Raw genomic sequence first — 25425 nt, 5'->3', positions numbered from 1 at the left:
TGACAGCGAGTCACTCTGCTCACTGCAGCGTTTGGATTACACAGCGGTTTTTATTTAAATACCATATCATTATTATTTATGTATGAAAACCACTCTTAGTTCAGGATTAGTGCCAGTTCTCTAATGTTCATGCTATACTGGTATTGCTCTGTGCACTGTATTATGTTTCTAGAAAATCACTACATTTAAAAGAGATTAGAAACAGCGATGAGAAATGGCCACTTGTTAATTGCTAAGTGGTGGGTGAGTTGGAAAGTGTGGTGCTTGGCTTTGGGTGGGCAGAAAAGGGTGTTGGTGAGTCACAAGCTGGTTTTAGAGGGAGGTCAGTGGCTTTTGATACTGCAGTTACTTAGCTGGTTGGTCTGGATCCAGATCTCATTAAGATTTAATTCATGGCTTGTTCTTAAGGAATCTGGATCTCACAGTAGTCTCAGCAAAAATCTTAATGGGAGGCAACTCAAACCTGTGACTGCAGTGTCTGTATCTTGCTCAAGGTTCTGTGTCCTTTAGTGTCGGGTGCTGAATGAGCAGTGTGGGCACAAGCTGTGAGCCCTGAGCCCTCATGAGGCACTTGGGGAATTCATCCCACGTGGGGCTTGGGGCCCATCAGTCACAGCTGGGAGGAGAACCCTCTGCCCACCCTGCCAGCATGGGCTGTGAGGGATGAGCCAGATTCCCTCCTGACTCTGGTGTCTGCCCTCTCCTAGGCCTGAGGACAAGCGTGGGACGATGTCGGAGGCGCGGCACGACAGCACGAGCAGTTTACAGCGCCAAGAAGCCACCATGGCTAAAACTGGACATCCCGGTGCCAGTGCCCATGCCCGTGCCAGAGGAGCCCCCCCAGCCCGTGCAGGTACAGGGGGGAGGGTTTGTGGAGCTGGGGAGGGACGTGCTGGGAGCATCCCTGTGCCTGAGATCCCCATCAGGGAAAGGCAGCGTGTGATGGCAGGTCGTGAGGCCACATAAGAAGGGGCAGAGCCTTTGAGTAAATTTATGAGCAGTAATTAACTCCCCTTGAAGGGGATGTGGGAGGGATGAGGGTGGGTGGCTGATGTGCTCACATCAGTGGATGTGAGTGTTTGGATGTGGGCATTGTGAGAAGTGTCTTGGCTGGGATATGAGAGTGAGGTATTCAAACAAGCATTTCTTAAGGGGACTGGAGGACTGAAGGTCTCCCAGACAAGCATGAGGGCCTGGAAGTGCTGGAGCTTGTGCTGAAATGAGCAGGGTATGAATCTGACTTATGAATAGCCAAGATAATGACAGACTTTCATCAGTAACAGCAAAGAACAGTTACTGGCAACACAAAGCTGTTAGCAGCAGGAGGAACATGAGAGGACCATGTGGGATGAGAAATACACAACACTGAGGAGTGCTGAAGTAGAGATGAGGTGATAGGTTAATAGGAGCAGTGCAAAGCATGAGAGTCAAACACCCTCATTTGTGCTGGGGATCGGGAGAATATCAGGAATACCTGCTACAAGGTATCAAAAACTGCTGTAGGGGTGAGACCTGGGTATGAATGCTGGCTGCTTGTGTGGCCTTGCTGCAGGAGCAGAGACTCTGTGCACCAAAGGCAGAGCCAGAGGGTTCTTGCTGCCCACCTCCATGGGTGTGCACAGGGCCTGGCTTCAGTCACTTATGTGAAAAAAAGTTTAGTCCTTAGAGAAATAGAGGGTTATACAGCTTCCCTGGAGGGGGCTGAGGACAAGCTTGTCTTAAGAGGGAGCTTCTGTTGCACTTGGAACAGCAAGAACTGTCCTCTTCATAATTTTGTGATCCTGGGACTCAAATGCACTTCACTTATGTGATAGCTCCTGGCAGATAAATCTTGGTTCTGGTCTTCCCTTGGAAGGAAAGGGTTTGGAGGTCAGTCTGTAGGGATTAGAAGAGGAGTTCAGGGTTTTACCAGTGCAGGTTGAAACGTTCTGAATCAATTATTTAAGGCTCTGATGAATCTTGCCTTATCTAGAATCTCTAAATCCAGCTAGGCACCTGGAGGGACACTCTGTGCTTACAATCGAAACTGGTGGAAGTGATGTTCTCTGCATAGCCCAGACTGTCAGGATAAGAGTGCATTGTGTGCACCTCTGACTTACAACCTGAGTAGCTTTTACATAAAAGATACCAAAACTGTTAATGTAAGTGGAAATCATTAGCTTTCTGGGCTAGAGAGGCTGAAGTAGTCTTGAGGCAGAGACAGTGTCTGACCAGAGGATCGATCAGAGCTTCCCTTGCCAGAGGGGCAGTCTGCTCAGCCTGCCCTGTACAAATGGGACATGGTATCTCTGCTGAAAAATGTAATCCAGAGCAGCCCTGGGGAGGCAGTTGTGTGAGCTGAGAACAGCGTGCAGAGTTGTGTCACATTTGGTAGGTGACATTTAGCCATGACATGTGAGTGTGCCCAGGCCATGAGGCTATGAACAGAGCCTTTTCCAGCTTGCTTAGGCTGCACCAGGCAGCAACTGCAGACCCACCCACAGCTCTCACAGGCTTTTAGTGCAGATCCAGAGCCACTTAAGAAGCAAATCCCACCGACTGCACTTCTCTTGACCTTGTGGAGTGGCCTAGGAGAGTGTGATTTGGGCAGGCAGCAGCCAGGAGGATGTGCTGCAGGAGCTCAGGCAGTCCATGTTGAATTGCTGACATGCCCACCCCAGAACTCTGACTCTGCCTGCCTCCCTTCCCTCGCAGCCGACGCGGCGCCAGGCGTTCCTGCGGAGCGTGAGCATGCCGGCCGACAACAGCCGCGTGCCGTCCCTGCCGCACGACCCCGCCAGGAGAGCGGGGCTGCAGCGCCAGACCTCCATCACCCAGACCATCAAGAGGTGAGGCACGGAGCTCCTGGAGCCTGCTGCACTGTGTTCTGCCATCCAGTGCCATCCTGGAGCTGTGGATTTGTGATTTCTGCTCATCCCGTTGCTGTCACAGCAGGGTTAGGTTAGGTTGAGTCCCTCATTGCCTTGGGAGGTGGTGGAAGGGTGGGTGCAGGTTGGTCCCCAGTGTAGAAGCCCAGTGGTGCTGTACAGCCTGTCTGTAGTGCATGAGGGGGCAAGTCCTGGGAGGAAGGTGCTGGTGATCAGGACAATGAATGGTGTTTGCCACTTACAGACAGGTTTTGGCTGTCCCCATGCCCTGGAGGGGCTATTTCTCAATAATAGGATGTGTCAGGCCCTGATGTTTAGCTGTGACTGTAGATGGGGTGTGCTGGGTGTGCTTTGGTGCAGTGTCTGAGAGCACATGGTTGCTGGGGGAGGCAGAAGCCCATTGGAGCTTTGCAGGGCTCTCAGCAGCTTGGCTCCTAGCACTGGCAGGTCCTTGAGATGGCTCTGAGAGGTGGTGGAGAGCAGCAGGGAGAGATGTTCTGGTCCTGTGTCCCACTCCTGCAAAGGGTTGTCATTACGAGACTCTTGACACATGGCCACACAGAGCTGGATGCTCTTTCCTCACCATGGCAAAGGCTTACCCCAGTTTGCCCAGAGGGAGTGGCGCTCCCAGCTTCTCTCCTGAGATGGCTCATTTCTGTCTCTGGCAGTGTGTCAGGCCTGCCTGAATCCCAGGAGCATCCCTGGAGCTCCAGGGGTCAGGAGTGCTTTCAGCCAGCCAGGCTTCGCCCCCTCACAAAGGAGCAGCTTTCCAGCTCTGGGAGATCTCCCACACACTGTTTTCCTTTGCCTCAGACCTTCCCCAGCTGCCTTGGTGCTGAAGCTCTCCTGCATCAGCCCACTCTGATCCTACTTCTTGTGAGGCTGGGAGGACTGAGCCTGTGAAGTGGTGTCTGCTCTTTTCAGGGCTGTGGGCAGCCTCTGGGCCTGCTGAGGCTGTCCTTGCACACCCACACTGCCTCCTCCCTTGCCTCCCCGCTCCTGACGTGTTCCTTGCCAGGACAGCTAGGCAAGAGCACGTCAAGGATGAGGGGATATCCTGGGAGGGTGCTTTGGAGGCCCTGACAAGAAGCATTGGGTAGAAGGGCCTGGGTAACCTGTCCCAGAAGTCCTCACAACATGCAGTTTGTTTGCAGGGGAGTGAGGAAATGTGAACTGCTTTGGTGCTACTGTGACAAATTTACTTTGGGAAGGACTTAACAGGGAGCAGAACTGCAGGAGATGCACACATTACAGAACACTAGCAATAAAAGCCTGAAATGAGTGGATCAGAAACAAGGCCAGGGAAATGGAAAGTATCAAGGCCTAAATCCCTGTTTTCCATTTAGCAGAGCTAGGAATACAGTGGAGAATGCAGACCATACATCCCTAAATTGTGTTTTGGGATTTGTTTTGTGAGTCCAGGAAGGCTGACTGCCAAGTTTTCTGTTTAACACAGCCCTCAGAATGCACAGAATGTGAAACTGCAGCAGGACTCCATACCATCTTCCCTGGAGGACTGAGATCAACTGTGAACATAAAGTCAAGCCTGTGTAGTCCAGAACAAGGCATGGGAGTGATTCATATGAAAGCATCTAACACCATTTCCAGTCTTCCAGGGTCTCTGAGGTGTCCATGCAAAGCAGCAGATGTGCCACAGACAGGCTTGTACACTAGGCAAGATCCTGTCAGGGCACCAGTCACCTGTCTCTAGGGAGATCATATCTCAGCCTGCTGACACCTCCATGGTTTCACACTGGTGTCCAAAGGCAGCTGTGGAATCTGTAGCTGAGTGTCTGGGCTGACGAAGGCAGGTCTTACAGGGGGAGCTGAGGGGGATGGCACTACTCCTGGTACCTTCCAGACCAATGTGAGACACACATCACAGGTGCACCAAGAGGATTCAGCAGCCTCCTGGGTTCAAAGATGCTGCTGCTGTGTTGGCTTGAGCTTGGTTGTTTCTCTTAGGTCGTACTCTCAGCTGAGGCCACTGTCACATGCAGTGGGGCACCACTGCTGCCCATGGGGCTATGGAAGGAGATGCAGTGGCTGCTCCTCTCCAGAGCCCTGGAGGTTCCTTCCCCTCAGCTCTTTTTTCTTTGCAGCAGGCAGGTTCGGTTTCAGAGGAGTCAGACCCTGCCCGCCCGTGGGCACCGGGGGGGCAGGAGCTCCCTGAGAAAGCGGCAGTCCCTGCCCCGATCGTTCTTCAGGTACTGGTAGCACTGAGTGTGAAACCCACCCTGCATGTGTGTGCCAGGGCTGTTGTGAACTGCACAGAGGCTGGCTGTTGCTGAGATCACATTGCCTTCCCAGGACTGTCCAAGAGGCCTACAGACAGGCAGAGTGAGAAAATTCATGTGTGCCTCTAACAGAAAACAATTGTCACTCCTACTAAATGTGTAGGCAGCTGTCAATAAGTAGCATGGACTAACAAGCTGTCCACCCGCCAGCCTCACTCCCTCCTGCCTTTCCTAACAAGCTGTCAACCTCCTGGTGTTCACCATAGCTGGAATATCTCCCCAGGGCAGCCTTAGCCCAGCCTGCCTTTGCTGGCTGCAGTGCAGCATATGTTGGCCCCAAAGCCTTCTTGGGGCAGGAGGGGAAGGAGAGGAAGCAGCACCAAACAGATGCTGTTGTGTTGGTCCAGAGGGGCTCAGAGCTGATGAATGGAATACAGCATCCACTCTTTCCCTATTGACATCATGGCTTTTTGTAATGCAAGCGTGATTGTCTTCTTTTTGAGGTGGAGGTCTTTGTTTACTTAGCACCAAGGAGATGAGCCACTCCAGGAGTCCAGGGCACAAGGAGCCCATTGACCATCACCCCAACTCTGGAGCTTAGGAAACTTTTAAACCAGACAGACAGTGTGACTTGGACCTAGTGCCCTGTATTCCTGTCTTACCATCCAGCCCTTGGCCAGCTGCCACTCTGGCACTGTCACCACCTTCAGGGCTGCTTGGCTCATCCTGACGGAAGAGTGACAGCTGACTCTGATGTTGGTTGTTACAGTGCCCTGGGGACTCCACAGGACGTGATGGAGTTCCCCAGCTGAGCAGAGGCATTCAGCATCTTCCCAGGGTGCTCCAGATGCCCTAAACTCTTTAGAGGACTGTTTTGGCTATGATCAGGGAGGAGTGGGACAGCTCTTCACCCTGGCCCTAACCTAGCAGTGGTATCTGGCAGTTCTGGAGTGTTCCTCACAGTGCCAACAGCTGTGGTGGTGCTTGTCCTTCCAGACCAGTGGGAGCACAGTTTTGGAGATCTCTGAGGCTCATATGGGCCTAAATGACCCTCAGCTCCTCTCCATTTGAGGCCTTGTGTACAGGCTTGTCACCCAAGGTCACCGTGCTGTTGAAATCTTGGTTACAGCAGTCTGTGGGGAGCCCTCAGAGTGGTCAGGCTGTTCTGTGAGGTGTGTGTTGTGCCAGAGCAACTGGCAGCTTGACCTCTGTGCTATGGGCTTGGTGAGTGTGTCGGGGCAGAGGCTGGCCCTGGGCCTTTGCTCTGGATGGAGAGGAAGATTGCTCCAAGGAGATGTGGTCTGTGGGAGAAAGGAGGTTCTCCAAGATTTTCACATAGCCCCATCTCCAAAGGCTGGCACGTTGCCTTGCTGGTGGCATTTGAGTCAGTGAGGTCGGGTGAATTCCAGCAGTGGCCCACATGACCTCTGAAGGGTCTGTTCTGTATCATTGTGAGAACAGGGAGGGCTGAGGAAAATGTGTGGTGGTTGCATATGGAAGGTTTTAGCCAGCAAGGCTGTGGATTTCAAACACACCTTTTGACATGGTGGCAGAGCACCTTCACCTGTTGGCTGATGGGGTTTTTGCTTGGGTACAAAACCATAGAACCAGTTCCCTGTCTCCATTGCACTGTCTCAGTTCCCCTGTGTGGCCTAATTCTAGATTTATTCCAGCCTTTACTCCAGTGTGTATTTTAATGCTCACTTTGTGATCTGTGAGGTCTTGCTTCTCAGCAGCTGGAGATCCTGCAGGGGGGCTGAGGCCAAGGGTTTGGATTTGGCTTGGACTTTCAGGTTTCAACACCTGGACCAGTCAGCTGTAGGCTGAGACAGCTTGTCATCTCCTGAGGATGGATTAGCCATGGTGGGAACTGCTTGGCAGGGCTGCCATGACCCCTGCAAGTTTAGGGTACCAGCTGTCCTGCAGGATTTGAAATAGGCTTTTAGTCTGACTTATCCTGATCCCTCCCTGCCTTCCTGGGATTTTGCTTCTGATCCACTGCTCTTCTATGGCAGCAGGCACTTGGCAGCAAACCTGCCTCGTGGCTGCAGCCTTGTGCTCCTGCTTCTGCAACCAGCAGCTTAGAAGTGTGTGTGTCTGCCTTTGCAGAGACCAGAGCTGCAGCAAGTTTTGCTCTTAATGCTACGCTTGAGGAGGTTAGAAACCCTGCAGCATGAGATGGAGAAGTTAGGGAGATTCTGGGAGTGTGGAGGGGAGGCTGGGAGAGAAGAGAGATTTCTGGTGGCTTTTGGGACAAGTCACAGAGCTACGAAACAGTACAGTCTCACAATGAGGACCTAGAGCTGGCCTGAAGATGGTAAGTGTTTGCAATAGATGGTTTTTAAAGTAAAAAAACACCTTTCACCAAGTTATTTTCTGAATTTCTGTACCATTTCTTTTCCTTTATTTTTAGAAAAACTCAGAACAACCTGTCCTTTGCCCACAGTGAATATCTCCTGTCATTTTTCTTCTGTCTTAAGAGACAGAATGCTGTTGATGGTCAAACATTTCTGGCCAGCATCTGTCAGGTTGCTAAAACCAGCCGAGGACAAGCTGCGAGATGCTCCTGGGCAAGAGTTCTGTCTTTGAATTGGGGTGGGCTGGAAGTGACCACCAGGGCTTTGTCTTTTCACCTGCATAGTCCAAGCAACCATCCTTCTTAGCACTTGTCTGCTGGCATCTTTCAGAGGCACAGCAGACTGGTTTGGGGTGAGCAAAGACAGCGATGCCACTCAGAAATGGCAGAGGAAGAGCCTCCGCCACTGCAGCCTGCGCTACGGGAAGCTCAAGCCTCAGGTCATCCGGGAGATGGACTTGCCCAGCCAGGACAACATTTCTCTGACAAGCACAGAGACCCCTCCTCCTCTCTACGTGGGACCCTGTCAGCTGGGCATGCAGAAGGTGAGTAACCTGGGACAGAGGGACAGAGGCAGGGCCATCACTGAGCTCCCTGCTCGGTGTGTTCAGCGCGTTGGCACCGTGACCTGTCTGCGGGCTGAGCTCTGCCTCGACACGTCTGGGCTCCGTGCTCAGACACTTCTCACAGCCCAGGTACAGTTTGGCAGCTCTCTCTCTCCAGCAGCCTCTCTCTGGTCTTGTTGGCTGAGATCCCTCAGCTGTTGTGGTGGCTCAGAGCTGTGTTTGTCATGCTGTGACTGTGGTGATCAGGGGTGTGCAGCATGAACAGCAGCTCTCTGCTGCCATTTTGAAGGACAGAATTGTGTTGTACCCAGAGTAACCACTATGTTGGACCCAAATGTACAGTAGCAGGGCTGGAATCACTGGGGACATTTGCCCTGCCCCAAGCAGAATGCAGGCTATAGCACAGCTACTGTCCCCATAGAAAAACCTAGTTATATTTTAGGACCTTGAAAAGTGTCTCTTGCATCAGTGATCCTAAAGCTCTGCTTATGGGTCCTCAGAAGTGTTTTGAGTGTCTGCAAAGGGCACCTGGGTTTGGTGCTGCCTCCTGCTCATTACCTTTAAGTGTGACCCAAGGGGACAGGGCCTAGATGGGCACATCCAGTGACCAGAACTAACCACAATATCCAGCTCTTCCCACTGCTCCCCTCAGCCACAGTAATTGGTGTGGTTGATGGCTGTGCTTTGGTGAGCACTACTGAGTGAGTGGGAAAACAACTCCTTCCAAAGCAGGTCAGTCTGTGACCTGCAGCCTGGTGGCAGCACTAAAGCAGAGGAGAATGTAGTACATTTTTCAATCACATTTTGCCTTGTTGTCTTCTTTTCTTTTAAATGTCTTGCACCTAATCTTTGGTCACAGGAGACTTAGAAATATTGTTGAGCTGTATGTGGGCTACATTAAATCAGAACGTGGTGTCAGTAGGTGTGAGCCCATTAAGCTTCCTGTTGAGTGTGCAACTGTGGATTAAAAAAGCTCGTAAAACCTTGGGATAAAGCACAGAGGTCTTATGGAAACCACAGCTGTGATGATGTAAGGACAGAGGCAAGGTTTGTAGCTGAAGGCAATATTTTCATTACGTTGATTCGTATGTTTGGAATAAGTGAGAGCACTGGCCTGAGGAGTCCCAAAGAAGGGCTTGCAGCTCCTGGAAGCTTGCCTGCTTTATCCAGCTGTTAAATTTAATTAATGGAAGCAGATGTAAATATACAGTATAGTTTCAACAGGATAACAGGAAACTGCTTAAGTCCTGGGCTGTCCAGTATCAGGAAGGAAACTAACTAAAGAAAGAACATTTCTGTTTTCAGGGGTTTCTCAGACTCCTATTTAGGCAGCCCATTCTCTGAATGTTGAGCTCACTGGCATGGGAGACAATGAAACCAAGAGCTTAGGAAGGGCTGGAGGAGGGTTGGAGTCTTATGTGAGGTACTGGAACAGACTGGCTGACAATAGTCAATACTAACAAAAGAGAAAAACACCAATAGGTTATTCCTTATCTCCCTGTTGTAGAATTGCTTTTTGGTCCTTCCAGGCTGGTTCTTGGTCAATCCCTGGAGCCATGGTCTCAAGAGGAGGGAGGAGGCTTGGCAGGACAGGCTTTGGGGGTGGCTGGACTGACGGGCTGCTCCTCTTGGCAGATCATCGACCCCCTGGCGCGGGGCCGGGCGTTCCGGATGGCCGAGGACGCGGACGGCTGCAGCATCCCCCACACGCCCATCACACCCGGGGCCACCTCCCTGTGCTCCTTCACCAGCTCCCGCTCGGGCTTCAACCGCCTCCCCCGGCGCCGCAAGCGCGAGTCCGTGGCCAAAATGAGCTTCCGGGCGGCCGCCGCGCTGGTGAAGGTACTGCCTGCCACAGGGCGTGGACCACGGGGGTCTCTGCCCTGGATGTGGGGCAAGGAGCTGCTCAGCAGAGGGGTGGGGATAGCTGTGCTGGAGGGAGGAAATGGAGTCACCTCCTGGTGTGTTTTGGCCATGTGTACAGGAGGCAGGATTGGCAAGAAAGCGGGGATGGTGGTTTGCTTTTCGTACGGGTCTTGCTTTTTCTTTGTTGGCCTGGGGGCTTTAATTCCCACAGGCAACAGCCTCAGAGTATTCTAGCAGGTCCAGTTCAGCCTGTCTGGACTTTTGGGTGGTCCATCTGCACCTGGTAAGCAGCCAGGGAAGAGCAGAAATACCTGAGGCTCTTGCTGTACAAGTGTCCTGGTTTGAAAGGAAGTGAATTTTTTGGGATGCTGTGGTCAAACCAATAGGTGCTCAGATTTGAATATTGGCACCTGGTGTGGCCACTGAGGACATGGATACGCCTCTGAGAACACAGGGGGTTAAAAGCAGAGAACTCCCAGGGGGAAGCTCTCTTGGTTCCAGTGGGTGAAAGAGGTCTCTTCATCCTGCCCTATGCCTGCTGTCCTGGGCTCAGTGATGCTTTTTGCTGTGTCCAGTAGCAGCCATCACTGTGGTTTGGCCAGACACATTGTCCAATATGTGCTAGAGGAGCACATGGGAAGCCTGGAGGTGGGTGCTGTGGGTTGAGAAGTGGGGTGACAGCTGTGTGTCTCACCAGGAGGGTGTCACACATCACATTTGCTGTGCTCCAACCAAGCTCAGCATGTGGGCTGCCTGTGCACTGGCTGGGGTGGGTTTGTGAGGTTCTGGCAGTGCTCCATGTCCCTGTCGCTGGCTGCAGGGCCGTTCTGTGAAGGACAGCACCCTGAGGAGGGCCCAGCGGCGCAGCTTCACCCCTGCCAGCTTCCTGGAGGAGGACACGGTGGATTTCCCAGATGAGCTCGACACATCCTTCTTCGCTCGGGTGAGGGGCAGGTCTGGCGTGGTGCTGCCCGGAGGCAGAGCAGGACTCTGGTTCTGACAGGACTGTGTGTTGCAGAGAGCAGCACTGCAGTCTCAAGTGGGATGTTGGCTTCTTCTGATGGGACTGCTGTCTGTCTGCCCAGGAAGGAGTCCTTCATGAGGAGCTCTCCACTTACCCAGATGAAGTGTTCGAGTCACCGTCAGAAGCTGCAATCAAAGATGCGGAGGTGAAACCTCCAGATCAGACAGATCTCACAGGAGGTGCTTTGGACAAAAATGAGCTTGAAAGAAGCCACTTACTACTGTGAGTATATTCATGGTAGCTGCCAAAGCCTAGCATGGGGTAGCCAGCCCATTTGGAGTGGGCCTCCTTCGTGGAGGAAGCCAAGATGTGAGTGCCGTGGGTGGGTGCAGTGCAGTGCAGTGATGGGTTTTCTTTAAATCCAGCTGAAGACCTCCTGCCCCAGCTACCCATGATGTGAAAGGTGAGTCTGAGGCCACTTCTGCAGTCACTCCAGCAACTTCCATCTTCATACTAATGTGTTTCAGAGATTGTATCATGCCTTGAGGAAGCAAAAGACACTTTAAATCAGCTGTGAGGATGCTGAGGGCCCAGCCTTTGGCTATGGAGAGCAAAAGTGAGAAAGCTGCTGCCATTGCCACAGTCACCAGTAACTGTTCTCATGCTCCAAGGAGCGGTGAAGCATTGCAGAGTGTCAAGCTGGGCTGCATTCCTCACTTGAAATGAGAGAAAGGTGTGGCGCTGATGCTGAGAGCCCTACAAATATGTGGGTGGTGCTGTACTGTGTGCCTGGATTTTTTCCACCTGAGTAACTGGTACTGAGTAATTGCTCTGTGTTGCTTCCGAGTCAGCTCACCCCAGCAGAGAGCTCTGCTGGGTGTGAACATGGAGCAGACAGGGAGGTCCTTGTTGTGGTTCTGCTGCTCTCAGCCTGTCTTGCTGTGTTGGCACTTTCCCTTCAAGTGTTTCCAAGAACTTCACTCAGTTTAACATAAGGGGAAGCACAAATGGTGGGAGTTTGTTGTCACTCCTCTGAGATGGTTTCAGTCTTCTTGGTTCCCTTTGAATCTCCTTAAATAGTTTTATTTCTTGAGGAAAATACCTTTTTTTCATGCTTCAGAGAGCTGTTACCAGAGTCACAGTTGGGTGTCCTTTCACGTGGTGAAGTGTTTGTTTGGGCATGGGGAGATTTCCAGCACTGGGAAGCACCATGTCCATCCCACAGAAACCACTTGACCTCTTGGGCAAGAGCAGGTTGCAGTGGAACCTGCACCTTCTGCTGCAGAAGAACTTCCCAAGGGCAAGTTGGGATATTCAAATGCATCTTCTGCAAGGTGCAATATGAAAAGAGCTGAAGTTTCCAGCAGTATTTTGGCTACAGAGGTTCAGATTCTCCCTTATGCTCTTGCTTGCCTGTACTTCAGAGCTGTCATGATCTCTCCAGATACTCCAGTCACCTTTCAGAAGAAAGATGTTTTCTCTCAGCACTTCTGACAGGCACTGTCTTTGTTCTGAGTGGGACATTTGGGAAGCCAGAGGAGGTACACAGGACTAGAGCAGGTGTCAGAAGCATGCCTCCTGCAGTGCCAGGCAATGAGGAGGGTGAAATGGGAGGGAGTTGGGATTTTTTGGTCAGGTGTGACTGCTGCAGATGTGACCTTCACACTGCTGTCTAAGAGCAAGGAAATACAAATTTATCTGGATGTGATGGAGACTTAAAAAGTAGGTATCATTCACCAGTAACCTGTGCAATGTTCATCACATCTATTTTGACAGAAAAGCCTTCTTTTAGCTCAGGATTATCAGGATTTCTATTGTGTTGTTGAAACCTGCTTTGTTTTATTCTGAAAAATGCACACATTGGTACAAATAAGGGAGGAATGGAAGAGAGATTGGGAGAGGCAGCTGGTACAGCTTGCAGCCTGTGACAGTGCTGCTTTCTTGGTCTGGGAAGCTGCTTGGATTCACTTTTGTCCGATTTGCCAGTCCAGTCACATTGAAGTGAGACATTGAAGTGACATTTAAAGGTGGATATTTCCACTGCTGGGCTAAACTCCACTTCCATTTCATAGCAGAGGGCAGAGTAAGAGGCTTGAAGTAGGGGAGGAAGCAGACACACCTGAGGCTGCAGAGGTGCCTGTTGCAGCCCAACAGGCTGCAACCTTAAAGGCTCAAGAGCTCCTCAGTGGTGGGGCTTAGTTTGGCACAGCAGCCTTGTGCCACTCTCTGTGTGTTTGCTGTGATTTCTGCCACTTCTGTGCTTTCCTGTCCTGCTCTGTGTAACCCTTTGAAACACAGCTTCAGGGCACCTTGTCTGCCATCAGCTGCTGCCCAGCCTGGAGGGGGTGGCACAGACAGAGGCTCTGCTGCCACCAAAGGCCTCAGAAAGGCTTGTCCCTACTGCTGTGCTTTCTGCCACTTCTGTGCTTTCCTGTCCTGGCTCTGTGTAACCCTTTGAAATGCAGCTCCAACTTCAGGGCACCTTGTCTGCCCAGCCCGGAGGGGATGGGACAGACAGAAGCTCTGCTGCCACCAAAGGTCACGCAAAGGCTGGTCCTTTTCAAACACAGCTTCAGGGCATCTTGTCTGCCATCAGCTGCTGAGGCTGGAGGGGGTGGCACAGACAGAGGCTCTGCTGCCACCAAAGACCACACAAAGGCTGGTCCCTACTTCTCTCCTACATTTGATTTCAGCCCCCTGGAGCGCGGCTGGAGGAAGCAGAAGGACGGGGCCCTGGCGCAGCCCAAGGTGCGCCTGCGGCAGGAGGTGGTGAGCGTGAGCCCGCAGCGGCGCGGGCAGCGCATCGCCGTGCCCGTCAGGAAGCTCTTTGCCAAGGAGAAGAGGCCCTACGGGCTGGGCATGGTGGGCAAGCTGACCAACAGGACCTACCGCAAGCGCATCGACAGCTACGTCAAACGGCAGATCGAGGACATGGATGACCACAGGTGAGAGCTGTGCTCTCGGGGTTTCCCCGTTTTGGGAGACCTGTGGGAGTGTTCCTCACTGGGGGTCACCAAACGTGGTGATGTTGGCAGGGAAGAGATGAAAATCTTGACTCCATGTTTCAGAAGGCTGATTTATTATTTTATGATATATATTATATTAAAAGAAAATGATATATTAAAATTATACTAAAAGAATAGAAGAAAGGATTTCATCACATAGCTAGCAAGGAAAGGAATGGAATGATAATAAAATCTTGTGACTGACCAGAGTCCGAGACGGCTGGACTGTGATTGGCCATTAATTAGAAAAATCAAAGATTCACCTGTTGCATTCCACAGCAGCAGATAATTATTGTTTACATTTCGTTTCTGAGGCCTCTCAGCTCCTCAGGAGAAAAGATCCTAGCAAAAGGATTTTTCGTAAAATATGTCTGTGACAGGTACCAGTGGTGGGTTTTTCTAGGTCTGGATTGAAGGCACTTGAGACAGTAATTCGTGTTCAGACTCAAGTGTTTATTATTAATTATTTATATATTATTATTATTTCAGTCTCACTTCTGTGAGTTCTGCAGCTTTTCATTAGCAAGGCACAAAATGGCCAACAATCTCTTGTTACAAAGTCTTTTAAGACTAAACTATCCAATTAAGAACTGACACCTAGATTATTTCCCTTTTAACCCAATAACTGATCCCACAGAGCCCACAATGAGGACTTTTCTGCCCAATTACAAAATGCCACCCAAAGCCATAAAGAAGGAGGAAGAAGAAGCATGAAGAAGAAACCCAGGATGACACCCTGTGCCCTCCATCTTGCTTCCATCCACAACACACTAAAAATCCCAAAACCTCAATTTCTCACCAAGTGATACACCTACACTGCTCTATATAATCTATTTCACACTTTTGTGGATTCCAGTCTATCTTGAAGTCTAAGAAACTTTCTCCATGAGTAAAAGTCAAAGTCAGTGGTGCCCTGGGGGTCAGGGCACCCCAGAGCAAACAAAGAAATATTCCCAGTGCCCTGAGTTTCCACACCCATGAACTGCTGAGTGAGGGGTTGCTGCTGGCCCTCGGGGACTCGGGATGCTGCTGAGCCCCCAATCTTTGTCCCTGGGAGTGCAGAGCCAGCTGCAGCTGACAGCAGCGTATTTGTGTCCTCAGCCAGCAGTTTGGGACCTCACCCAGCTCCCCATGGTGTGTCTGTATCTCTGGTACCTGGAGGGACTGCAGGTCTCTGTGCCACCACCACTGTCCTGTGGTGAACAGCAGGGCTCAGCTATCCCTGCCTCTGGTCATTCCCCTAGAGTGATCATTTCAGAAACACAGCACAGCTCAGCATTGGGCTTTGGTGTTCCCATGGATGCTTTCTTGGGAAAGGGTGGTTGTCCAAGCTAATGGGGGAGTCAGAGTAAACAGCTTCTGTATTCAGCAAGACCTCAGGTCATTGCCTCCTGTCCTGAGCACTCCTAGGTGATCCTGGCCATGTACCCCAGATTTTGGTGAGGTTTCTGGGGGAAAACAGCAGCTTTTCCCCTCTGTTCTGTTAGCAGATGTAATATGCCTGTGTTTCTGCCTCTGATCCTTTCCCCTTCCCTCCATGCAGGCCTTTCTTCACTTACTGGGTCACCTTTGTGCACTCCCTCATCACCATCCTCGCTGTGTGCATCTACGGCATCGCCCCTGTGGGGTTCTCACAACATGAAACTGTTGATTCAGTAAGTGATCCCCCTGACATGCCTGCAGTGTGAGTGAGTTTAGCCCTCAGCTGTTGTGTCACAGCTTGCTGGCTCCTTGCCCTTCCTGGCTGGGTGCCTGCTGTCCAGCCTGGGGGGCTGCCTGGAGGGTCTCTGGGAGCCCCCACACCCCCTTCTGTCCCTCCTGCAACCCCAGTGCTCCTGATGTCAGATTTTATCTGGCACAAAGCACTTCCAAACAGCTTGTTCCCCTCCTGGTGGAGACCAGAAGGATGATCACAGCAGAGAAATACTTCAAACCTAAGTTTTTGCTACTGTTGCAGGATTTTGCTTCTGCCAGGAGCAAAACTGATTTGTCTGACTTTGGGAGCTGATTTGAAGCTGTTTGTAGCTTTCCCACACATTGTTAAAGGTTTCTAGGGTACAGGTATCTCTACAGCCATGTCCTTGCTCCATGCAGGAGGTGCCTGGGGAGCTTCTCAGCTGTGTATCTGACAGCTTTCAGAGCACCTGGGCCTGCACTGCTGGTGGGTGCTGCCTGTGCTGCTCAGCTCTGTGGAGCTTTGTGCAGGCTCAGGCCACTCCATAGGCTCCAGAACCTGGGATTTCTTGAAAGTTGAAGTAGCCAGAGATAGACATTTTAAATGAAACCTTAACTTGAAGGTGCCCACACCTTGATGGGGGTTTACATGTGATCCTGCAAAAAACCAGATGGAGAGAGCTGTGAACCCTGTCATTGGCTGTGGGGATTCCTGTTCATCCTGGGGGTTGTTTTCACCATTCCCTGGGGGCTGGAGCTCACAGGGCTCTTGCTTTCTTTCCTTGTAGGTCTTGAGAAACAGAGGGGTTTATGAAAATGTCAAATATGTTCAGCAGGAAAACTTCTGGATCGGCCCCAGCTCAGTGAGTGCCGTTGGGACTGTTAGTGGTGGATGGGGGACTGTGCTGCAGCTGTGCACCCCATGGACCAGAGCCCTCTGCTGCATGGAGCTCAGGGATCTGCTGTCACTGTCAGGGAGCAGCAGTGCTCTCAGCCCCAACTACCCTGCAGAATGAGGTGCCTGGGGGTTGGGATGGGCCTTGGCTTTCCTGCTTTGCACCCTGTTCCTACAAAGACAAGCATGGAGTTAGAAAAAATGCAGGAGTTGTATGGTGTGTGACAGCTTTCCTGATGCCATTCCCCTGGGAAACACAAAAATGAAGAGGAAACGTCACAAAGTTTTCTTTCCCAGCCATATTGCTGGCCTTTACTGGGGCTATGGGCAAAAAAAAACCCCGAGCTTTTGTTCTGGACCTGTCTCCAAAGCAAATATGGAGAATGTGCGTGGTGTGTGTTGGGCTTCATCATGCAGGACTTGTCCCTGGCCCTTGGGTCTGGATAGGGCTACCCCTAGCAGCTCCCCCAGCCTGCTCTGCCCAGGCAGTCATTGCCTTAGCTGAGCTGAGTGTTTCCATCTCTGCCAGGAGGCCCTGATCCACCTGGGGGCCAAGTTCTCTCCGTGCATGAGGCAGGACCAGCAGGTGCACAGCTTCATCAGCGCCAAGCGCGAGAAGGAGAAGCACTCGGCGTGCTGCGTGCGCAACGACAAGTCAGGCTGCGTGCAGACCTCGGAGGAGGAGTGCTCAGTGAGTGCCATGGCCCTGCTCCTGCCAGCCCTGCAGCCTCAGGGCCACTTCTGCTGATGCTTCTTCCCCTGGCCTTCATGGTGACACCTCTCCTCTCTCCTATAGTCCACGCTGGCCGTGTGGGTGAAGTGGCCCCATCACCCCAGCACACCGATGCTGGCAGGGAACAAGAGGCAGTTTGGCTCTGTTTGTCATCAGGACCCCAGGTAGGTCCTGCCTGGCCCTGCTGCCATCCTCAGGGGGACAGGGCTGCTCTAGACTCAGTCCCAGGCCAGTGGATTGCTGGATGAGGCAGCAGCAGCTCTGGAAGGGTGTGGGGCAGTGATGTCCCTACACTGCAGGGAAGGCTGATGCAGGGTGTGATCATATTTCTGCTCACCCCTGGTCTCTGTTGTGGGCTGCCCACCTGAACAGAGGCCTGTTGTGAGCTGTGGGTGCCTTCCTCAATCCTCTCCCTGTCCTCACCTGCTCCCTGCACAGCTCCCTGCTTGGGGGGCAGCAGTCCCGAGCCTGGCACACCTCTGTCCAGGAGCCCAGCCAGCTGCTGGCTGCCCTGGCAGTCACTGTGGGCTGATGTAGAGCTGAAACCAGCTCAATTCCTGCCCTTGGGGTGTGTCCGCCTGGAAGGGATCCAGTTTGTTGCTGGGCAGCTCTGTGCTCTCTGCCTTTGTGATCTCTGCTGGAAGGAGGCTGAGGCTTTGACCAGCATGGCCTTGGCTGATCTGCTCTGGTGTGTCAGTGTCTGCACCCAGGGACACAGGGAGCTGTGGAATGGGCACAGGAAGAGTGTGGAAATCCTACCTGGTGCTGGGGAAGGGTATTTCTCAGGCTGATGTGTGCTTTGTTGCTGCAGGGTGTGTGAGCAGCCAGCCTCGATGGAGCCCCACGAGTGGCCAGATGACATCACCAAGTGGCCGGTGAGCATGGCCAGGGGGACAGTGTGCCATGGCCAGCTGCAATTGGCATTTGCATCCCACTGAGCAGAGCCTCAGCTGTGCTGCTGGGAGGGCTGGGCCTCTGGTGCAGCTTCTGCTGCTTGTCACAAACACCAGCTCAGGGCAGCCGTGCTCTGCCCAGCCAAGGCTCAAAGCCCTCCAACAACAGAAGTTGTCCTGTGCCAGCTAAAGCCCTGGATCCTGTCAGGGTAACAGGGAGATGGAAACCATCTCAGCCTTGGGCTGGAGAGGAGGTGTCAACTGATGCTCAGGCAGATGGAGTATCAGGCACCATCCTGCTGTCAGAGGGAGCTGTGTCTGGGATCTGGCTTCTTCCCAAGGGGCTGTTTTGATTTTACCCAGCCAGCAAGCAAAGCTGTGGCTGTCTGACTGCAGCCTGTTGTTGTTTTCCAGATCTGCACAAAAAACAGTGCTGGGAATTACACCAACCACCTCCACATGGACTGTGTGATTACAGGCCGGCCCTGCTGCATTGGGACCAAGGGAAGGTAGTGAGTTTTACCTGAATGGAGGGGCTGGGTGAGACATGAGGCCCTTTCAGGTTGTAGACACAGCCCTCCTGTGTCCTTTTCACACACAGCCCAGAGCCCTGCTGGGAAGGGGAGTTGGACAGAGCCATGACAGGACTCCCAGATAGAGCAGGAGTCTGGGATGAGCAGGAGTTAACGGCCAGCCTGAGGCTGGCACAGCAGGGTATCTCACTCAGCTGCTCCTGCAATTTGGAGGGATTTGGGTACCAGTTTGGAGGGATTTGGGTACCAATTTGGAGATATTGAACCATTCTGCTGGGGAGTCCTGCACTTTTCCTTAGGAATGGCCAGCTTGTTCCTGGCAGGCTCCATTGTCCCCAGCCTGCAGTCCCTGGGCACTCAAAGGAGATGTCAGGAAATGGGCCACTCTGGGTTTGCAAGAGAGGAAGATGCTGTTTTTCTCATGTTATCCCTGAGCTTGAGTAGTAACCCAGTGCTTGGGCTTGGCTTTCCCTGCTAGGGAGAAAAATGTGTGTTGCCCCAAGGAGTTTCTCTGTCCCTGAAGGGCATGACCAGGACACTCTTGACATAGCCCCCCCTTCCCCTCTGCCAGCTGCAGAGGTACAAGACTCCCCCGGTCTGAGACACAGCTTGCCCAGGCTCTGGTGGCTCTTCTCAGCTCTAAACAGCAGCTTTAGGATCTGCCTTGGAGCCATGGCATGCAGGTCTGTGGAGCTTTCCTGGAGGAGAGAAGCAGGAGGGGTGTGTGGAGAGGCACTGTGCTCAAATGGGAATGTGTTTGTGCCTTTGCTGTGGCACTGCAGCGTGTCAGGGGCAGCTGAAGGCATCAGTTCTCATGGATGGGATGGGAAAAGGAGAGTGGGTGGCCTGGGAGATCACTGGAATGATCCATTGTGCTTTCCATGTGTAATTTGTGCCTCCTGCAGGTGTGAAATTACCTCCAGGGAGTATTGTGAATTCATGCGGGGCTATTTCCACGAGGAGGCCACGCTCTGCTCTCAGGTAAGGGTGCACCTGGGGGCTTCTATGGCTGCCCTCCTCCCTGCAGGTGCCCTCAGCAGCTTGGCAGGACCTGGGGTGGCAGTGCTGCAGATTAGGTGGGAGTCCTGTGCCCTGTCCCACCCTGCTGCTCCTGGCTGGAGTGGCAGGGGGGGCTGCATCTGTCCCCATTTGGGGCCAGTTTGGGATTGGGCTGGCAGCTGTGACAGACCAGCATGGGACCACTGTGACAGCAGTGGGAGAAGGATCCACAGTCTGCTCTGTGGGTTGAGCAGATGCCTCAGCTCTGGGTGCTGGAGTGAAAAATGAGGGCTTAAAACTTGCACAGGGAAGGGATGGGGTTGTGTAAATTTGTGTTGGAGGCAAGGCTTGGTACTTGGTTCAAAGAGAAGTGGGAGGGGAGCCCCACTTCCAGAGCTATCTGCAGTGTGCCCTGGGCTTGGAGAAGGACCCCTCTCCACACCCACTTCTGCCCTAGGTGCACTGCATGGATGATGTCTGTGGGCTCCTTCCTTTCCTCAATCCAGAAGTCCCTGACCAGTTCTACCGCCTCTGGCTCTCGCTTTTCCTCCACGCTGGGTAAGCAGAGGTGTAAAACTTCCACATGGGGGTGGGGCACCCTCAGCCTGGGGATTGCTGTGTGAGGGTTGTGGCTGTCCCTTGTGGGGACACAGGGATCTGAGCTGTGCCTTCTGCCAAGGTTTGCCATCCTGTGTTTGTTGGGAGGGATTAGCAGCATGAGTAAGGCCAGAGCAGGGACTCTGAGCAAGGCTGGGGACAGAACACGAGCACAGGGGTGACTTCAGTGGCTGCTGCTTCAGCTCCTGTATCTGCACTTGGCAGGATCCTGCACTGTCTGGTTTCAGTCTGTTTCCAAATGACGATCCTGCGGGACCTGGAGAAGCTGGCAGGATGGCACCGCATCTCCATCATCTACCTGCTCAGTGGCATCACTGGGAACCTTGCCAGTGCAATATTCCTACCCTACAGAGCAGAGGTGGGTCTCCTGCAGCCCAGGGTCCTGGTAACTTGCCCTGAGCACAAACCCTTCTCTACATGCCTGTGCCCCTGTGGCTGAGGCAGAGCCACCAGAGCTGGGCTCAGCACTGCAGCCTTGGCACTCGAAGATGGCACCACACCATCATTTAACTGCTGAGCAGCACCATCCCCCAGGCACCATGGGCTTTCTAAGTCACTGGCCTGGGCTGGCTGAAGGAAAAAGGCTGCCTCTCATAACAGATGGGGGATTGTCCAGCCATGGGGTGAGAGGCCCCAGGCAGGCTCGGAATCAAGTGTGGTGTCACACACCCTCCACCTGAGAGGGGCAAAGAGCAGAGCTCACCGTGCCCACAGGAGACTGCAGGGCTGGAGCTGCAGGAGCCTTCCAGCTCCTTTCATAAGGAAAACTACATGGTGGGTGGGGGGAGCCAGGAGACTGCCTTCAAAGGCTTCTCCCCTCTGGAAACTTGAACCAGATCTGCCCTCCTTAGTCTGTTCTGGCCTCACCCTTGATCCTAAATCCAACCAGACCCCTTTACTCCTGGCATCCTATTACATGGATGAAGTTGCAGAGTCTCTTTGCCAAGAACCACTGAACAGGTGTTGAGTAAGAAGTAACTAATTCCTGGAGCTGGTTACAGAGGCCAGGCAAGTGGCACGAGCCTGACATTATCTGTAATGCTCTTCTTCTGCAGGTTGGCCCTGCAGGATCCCAGTTTGGAATTCTGGCCTGTCTCTTTGTGGAGCTCTTCCAGAGTTGGCAAATCCTGGCACGCCCATGGAGGGCTTTCTTCAAGCTGCTGGCTGTGGTGCTCTTTCTTTTTGCCTTCGGCCTCCTGCCTTGGATTGATAATTTCGCTCACATTTCAGGATTTATCAGTGGTTTCTTCCTCTCCTTTGCCTTCCTGCCCTACATTAGCTTTGGGAAGTTTGATTTATATAGGAAACGATGCCAAATTATAGTTTTCCAGCTCATCTTCATTGCACTCTTCTCAGGACTGGTGATTCTGTTCTATTTCTACCCCATCAAGTGCGAGTGGTGCGAGTTCCTCACTTGTATACCCTTCACAGACAAATTCTGCGAGAAATACGACCTGGATGCACAGCTCCACTGACAGCAAAGACTGGCTTCTCGAGCAGGCCCTGGAGATGACTGTCTTTGCATTTGCTGTGCCAGTTCCATGGGGACAAAGCCTCTAATCCAATGACACTTCTAACCCTGCCCGTGGTTAATTTAAACTGTCTCCTTAGCACTTGGCAGGCATGGTTTGCCTTATCTCAGAAGACTCTGAAAAACAGAACATTTGTGCCTTGTTCAATTGTATTGAACCTTTTCTGCTGCCATTATTTTTATTACACTAGTTTCAATACTACATTTTTAACCAGAGTTGTTTACTACTGCTAAGGTGGTGATTAAACGGTGAGGTAGCGTTTTAGCTACTGTGAATTGTTCTGAGTAGTCTGTGCCTACCTTTGTTACTTAATCTCACTCCTGCTGTTTCATGTACCCTGTGGGGCACCCAAACCAGCCAGATACACATCTGCAGCTGGAAATAAGGGCCTGAAAAGCCTTAGAAAACTAGAGGGTCTCTTTAATGCCTGGAATCCACATATAGCTCAGAGGCAAACACCACAAACAGCAACTGTAAAAAACATGGGAATGTCCAGTCAATGGAGTTTGTTCCTCTTTGAAGGAAGATGCTGAATCCACAGTCTGGTCTTGGTAGGGCTGGATTCTCTGCTCTCTCTGTTTAAGAAAGAAAATATTTGTCAGTGACAATAATGACTGCATGCTGGGCTTTTCTAACCATGCTGCCATGATGGTCCAGGAGGGACCAGCCAGTGCCAGAGGTGACTGCTGGTCACAGGCACCTTGGAGCAGGTGGCTGTTGTTAGGGCACATATTTTATTACACTGGATCTTGAAAATATGGCAGTGTTGAAAGAAGAATAAAAGGTTAACTGTGGTCAAAAAGGAGCAGTTTTTAACCCAGCTACCTGGAACAGCAAAACAAAACAAGGCTGTGGACAAACTGCTCTTAACCCTGTTCTTCAGCCACTGTGACTGTTTTTATAATTTAAAACTTACTAAGCCTGAGAGTCTTGGCCACATCTTGTGTTTGTGTGCACAACCTTCTCAAAATAGCAGTGTTAATACCAGAATTATGTTTGCATGAGTTAGAAACCCAGCCATGCTCCTGACAATGATTTCCAGACATTTAAAAAGCCTAAAAGAAAGCAAGACTGGAAGCAGTCACAGCAGCCAAGGAACACTGTGCTTAATGAGTCTCAAGACAATGTAGAAGCAGATTGAGAGTCTAAACACAGAGTCAGCTATTCCTACTGCTGTTCCCAGTGTGTGTTACCTGAAGCAGCTGAATTATCATTCCCTGCCCCAGAGGAGCACAAACAACACTACCAGGATCTGGAAGCAGGCACCAGCCCCGTGCAGACATTCAGAAATACTCTGCCAGCCAGCAGAGAGCAGCACCATCAGCTCTGAGCCTCATCACCATGGCCTGGGGAAGATGAGGAGCTGGGAGCTCTCAGGGGACATTCAGGACTTACCCCACAGGTTACTTGCGAAGCTTCTTTATGAAGCTGACCTCGTCCCGGTTCCTGATGCCATACCTGAACACAGAGTTAGGCTGTTAAATGCCAGCTTCCCAGGAAAAACAACTGTGAAACCCCATAGCTTCCTTCATCTTTCCCAGGGACAGAGGGACTCCTACAATCCCATGCTGTGCTCTACTAGAGGACACATTAAAATTCTCACTTGTGTATCTGGGATGTGCTGCCAGCACTGAAGGATCTGCTGATCTGCCTTTAACTGTAACAACCCCTGAAATGCAACATCTGTCACCCAGGCTCTCTCTTCCAAGGACAGCTTTGATTTGGGCTGTCTTGCTGAATTTTTAGCTCTTCAGACCACTTTTTCTTGCTGGTCTGCAACAGGCTGGCAGACCCAGCACTGCAGGGAAGTGCTTCATCCCACCTCACCTCAAGAATGGGCAAGGAAACATGGGAGCCACCTGTCAGTGTTGTTACCAGACTGTCTGAGCAGCTCCAAAGATCAACACCCATCCTTGGGTTTCCTCTTTACTTGGCTTTCTTCATAGAATCACAGAATGTTATGGGGTTGGAATGGATCTTACAGAGCACCCAGTCCCAACACCCTGCTATGGACAGGACACCTCTCACTAGGCCAGGTTCCTCAAAGCCTTATCTAACCTGGCTTTGGCCACTGCCAGGGCTGGGGCATCCCCAGCCTCCCTGGGCAATCTGTTCAGTTCCTGTTCCGTGCTCTTTCCTATCCTACATCAGTATCTGTGCCGAGCTGAGTAACTGTAACCACCTGCAGGAGTTCGGGAGGGATGGCCAAGGGTTCTGTGGGGTGCTCTGAACCGGCTGAACCCAGCACAGGATAGTGCTGGCTGAGGATGAGGAACCCCCAAGGCCAGCCCATCCTGCAGACAGCCTCTGAGTCTGCCTGTCCCACTTCTGTGGGCAGTGCTGTCCCACCTCGCAGCCAATGTCCAGCACAGGACCCCGATCCAGGGCACAACCTCCCAGCTCAGCCCTGCCCCTGGGGATGCTGCGTGGGCTCCTCTCAGCCCCCCAGCGCTGAGAGTTACTCACTCTCTCAGCTTCTTCCTGTCATCCGCCAGCTTCTCTCCATTGAAGGTGAGGTGATAAGTCCTCCATATGTACTTCCTGCGGGAAAAACACTCAGGGGCAGCCGCGGAGCGGGACCGGCCTGGGATGCGCTCCCTTGCCGCCCGCCCGGCCCCGCTCACCAGCTGAGGTGCTGGACACCGCCCTGCCGGGCCTGCCTCAGCTGGATGTGCCGCCGCAGCGCCTTCTTCAGCTCCAGCACCGAGGCGTTCTGCACCACCACCACGGCTGCGGGCCGAGAGAGCCGGGTCAAGCCCGCCGCGCCCCGGGCCCCCCGCCCGGCCCGGCCCGCCCGGCCCCTCACGCACGCACGGTCTCGCCGTCCGCCTTGCACACCCGCACCGTCATGGCCTGCCCGTACTCCAGGGCCACCTGCGAGCCGATCTCCTCCGCCGTCACCTGCGGGCGGGCGACACGGCCGTGAGCCCAGCCCCGCCGGCCCGGCCCGGCCCGGCCCCGCGCCCCGGGCCCACCTGCGGGGGGAGGTCGCAGAGCAGCGGGTCCTGCACCAGCCGCGCCAAGGCCGCCTGGAACAGCTCCAGCACCTCGGCGTGCGCCAGCTCCTCCGCCGGCTCCTCCGCCGGCTCCTCGGCCGCCATCGCCGGAAGGGGCGGGCGGCGCGGCGGAACCGGCGATGCTGCTCTTCTGCCCGGCCTGCGGGAACGTGCTGGTGGCCGAGGAGGGGCCGCGCTGCCACCGCTTCGCCTGCACCACCTGTCCCTACGTGCGCAACGTCACGCGGAAGGTACCGGGGCGCGGGGGGCGCGGGGGCGGCCCGGGGCGGGGGCCCGGGGCCGTGTGCCCGGGGCCCGCTGAGCCGCTCCCGGTGCCGGGCCCGCAGGTGACGAGCAGGAAGTACCCGCGGCTGAAGGAGGTGGACGATGTGCTGGGCGGCGCCGCGGCTTGGGAGAACGTGGACTCCACGGCAGGTAGGGCCGGGCCGCGGGGCCGCGCGGGGCTCGCCGGGCCCTGCCGGCCCCTCACGGCGCTTTCCCGCAGAGCCGTGCCCCAAGTGCGAGCACCCCCGCGCCTACTTCATGCAGATCCAGACGCGCTCGGCCGACGAGCCCATGACCACCTTCTACAAGTGCTGCAACCCGCAGTGCGGGCACCGCTGGCGGGACTGAGGGCAGCGGGGATCATAATTATTGCTGCTCCTGCAATAAACGCGGCACTGCCGGCAAG

At 53.2% G+C, this 25425-nt stretch overlaps 3 protein-coding genes across 3 annotated transcripts; 2 read left to right on the top strand and 1 right to left on the bottom strand.

Annotated features, from left to right (window-relative positions):
* Positions 1-729: 729 nt before the first annotated feature.
* On the top strand, positions 730-22018 carry RHBDF1 (rhomboid 5 homolog 1). The gene is given in 18 exon segments (XM_030957838.1): positions 730-771; positions 773-853; positions 2695-2828; positions 7792-8005; positions 9662-9868; positions 10713-10835; positions 10978-11138; positions 13550-13801; positions 15405-15516; positions 16324-16398; positions 16960-17121; positions 17227-17327; positions 17975-18038; positions 18471-18565; positions 19495-19570; positions 20046-20146; positions 20411-20564; positions 21262-22018. Coding segments are annotated over 18 exon segments (2574 nt in total). The 3' UTR covers positions 21682-22018.
* SNRNP25 (small nuclear ribonucleoprotein U11/U12 subunit 25) lies at positions 21966-24980 on the bottom strand. Its single transcript, XM_030957839.1, has 6 exons — positions 24714-24980; positions 24549-24639; positions 24363-24468; positions 24205-24279; positions 23134-23196; positions 21966-22313 (listed from the first exon to the last, which is right to left on the bottom strand). Exons 1-5 carry the CDS (start codon positions 24837-24839, stop codon positions 23142-23144), a joined length of 453 nt encoding a protein of 150 aa, XP_030813699.1. The 5' UTR covers positions 24840-24980; the 3' UTR covers positions 21966-22313; positions 23134-23141.
* On the top strand, positions 24829-25422 carry POLR3K (RNA polymerase III subunit K). Its single transcript, XM_030957840.1, has 3 exons — positions 24829-24985; positions 25082-25169; positions 25240-25422. Exons 1-3 carry the CDS (start codon positions 24875-24877, stop codon positions 25365-25367), a joined length of 327 nt encoding a protein of 108 aa, XP_030813700.1. The 5' UTR covers positions 24829-24874; the 3' UTR covers positions 25368-25422.
* Positions 25423-25425: the final 3 nt, after the last annotated feature.

The sequence above is a fragment of the Camarhynchus parvulus genome, chromosome 14 (genome assembly GCF_901933205.1).
Source record: "Camarhynchus parvulus chromosome 14, STF_HiC, whole genome shotgun sequence".
Taxonomy (NCBI): domain Eukaryota; kingdom Metazoa; phylum Chordata; class Aves; order Passeriformes; family Thraupidae; genus Camarhynchus; species Camarhynchus parvulus.
The sequence above is the reverse complement of the archived record's forward strand: the minus strand, read 5'-3'. Positions and strand labels throughout refer to the sequence as shown.

Excerpts from the sequence above, each read along its gene's own strand:
- SNRNP25 (XM_030957839.1), bottom strand. The coding sequence starts at position 24,839 with ATGGCGGCCGAGGAGCCGGCGGAGGAGCCGGCGGAGGAGCTGGCGCAC. Across the intron at positions 24,640-24,713 it reads TCTGCGACCTCCCCCCGCAG|GTGACGGCGGAGGAGATCGG; the intron begins GTGGGCCCGGGG and ends GCCCGCCCGCAG. Across the intron at positions 24,280-24,362 it reads GGTGTCCAGCACCTCAGCTG|GAAGTACATATGGAGGACTT; the intron begins GTGAGCGGGGCC and ends TTTTTCCCGCAG.
- POLR3K (XM_030957840.1), top strand. The coding sequence starts at position 24,875 with ATGCTGCTCTTCTGCCCGGCCTGCGGGAACGTGCTGGTGGCCGAGGAG. Across the intron at positions 24,986-25,081 it reads TGCGCAACGTCACGCGGAAG|GTGACGAGCAGGAAGTACCC; the intron begins GTACCGGGGCGC and ends CCGGGCCCGCAG. Across the intron at positions 25,170-25,239 it reads GAACGTGGACTCCACGGCAG|AGCCGTGCCCCAAGTGCGAG; the intron begins GTAGGGCCGGGC and ends GCTTTCCCGCAG.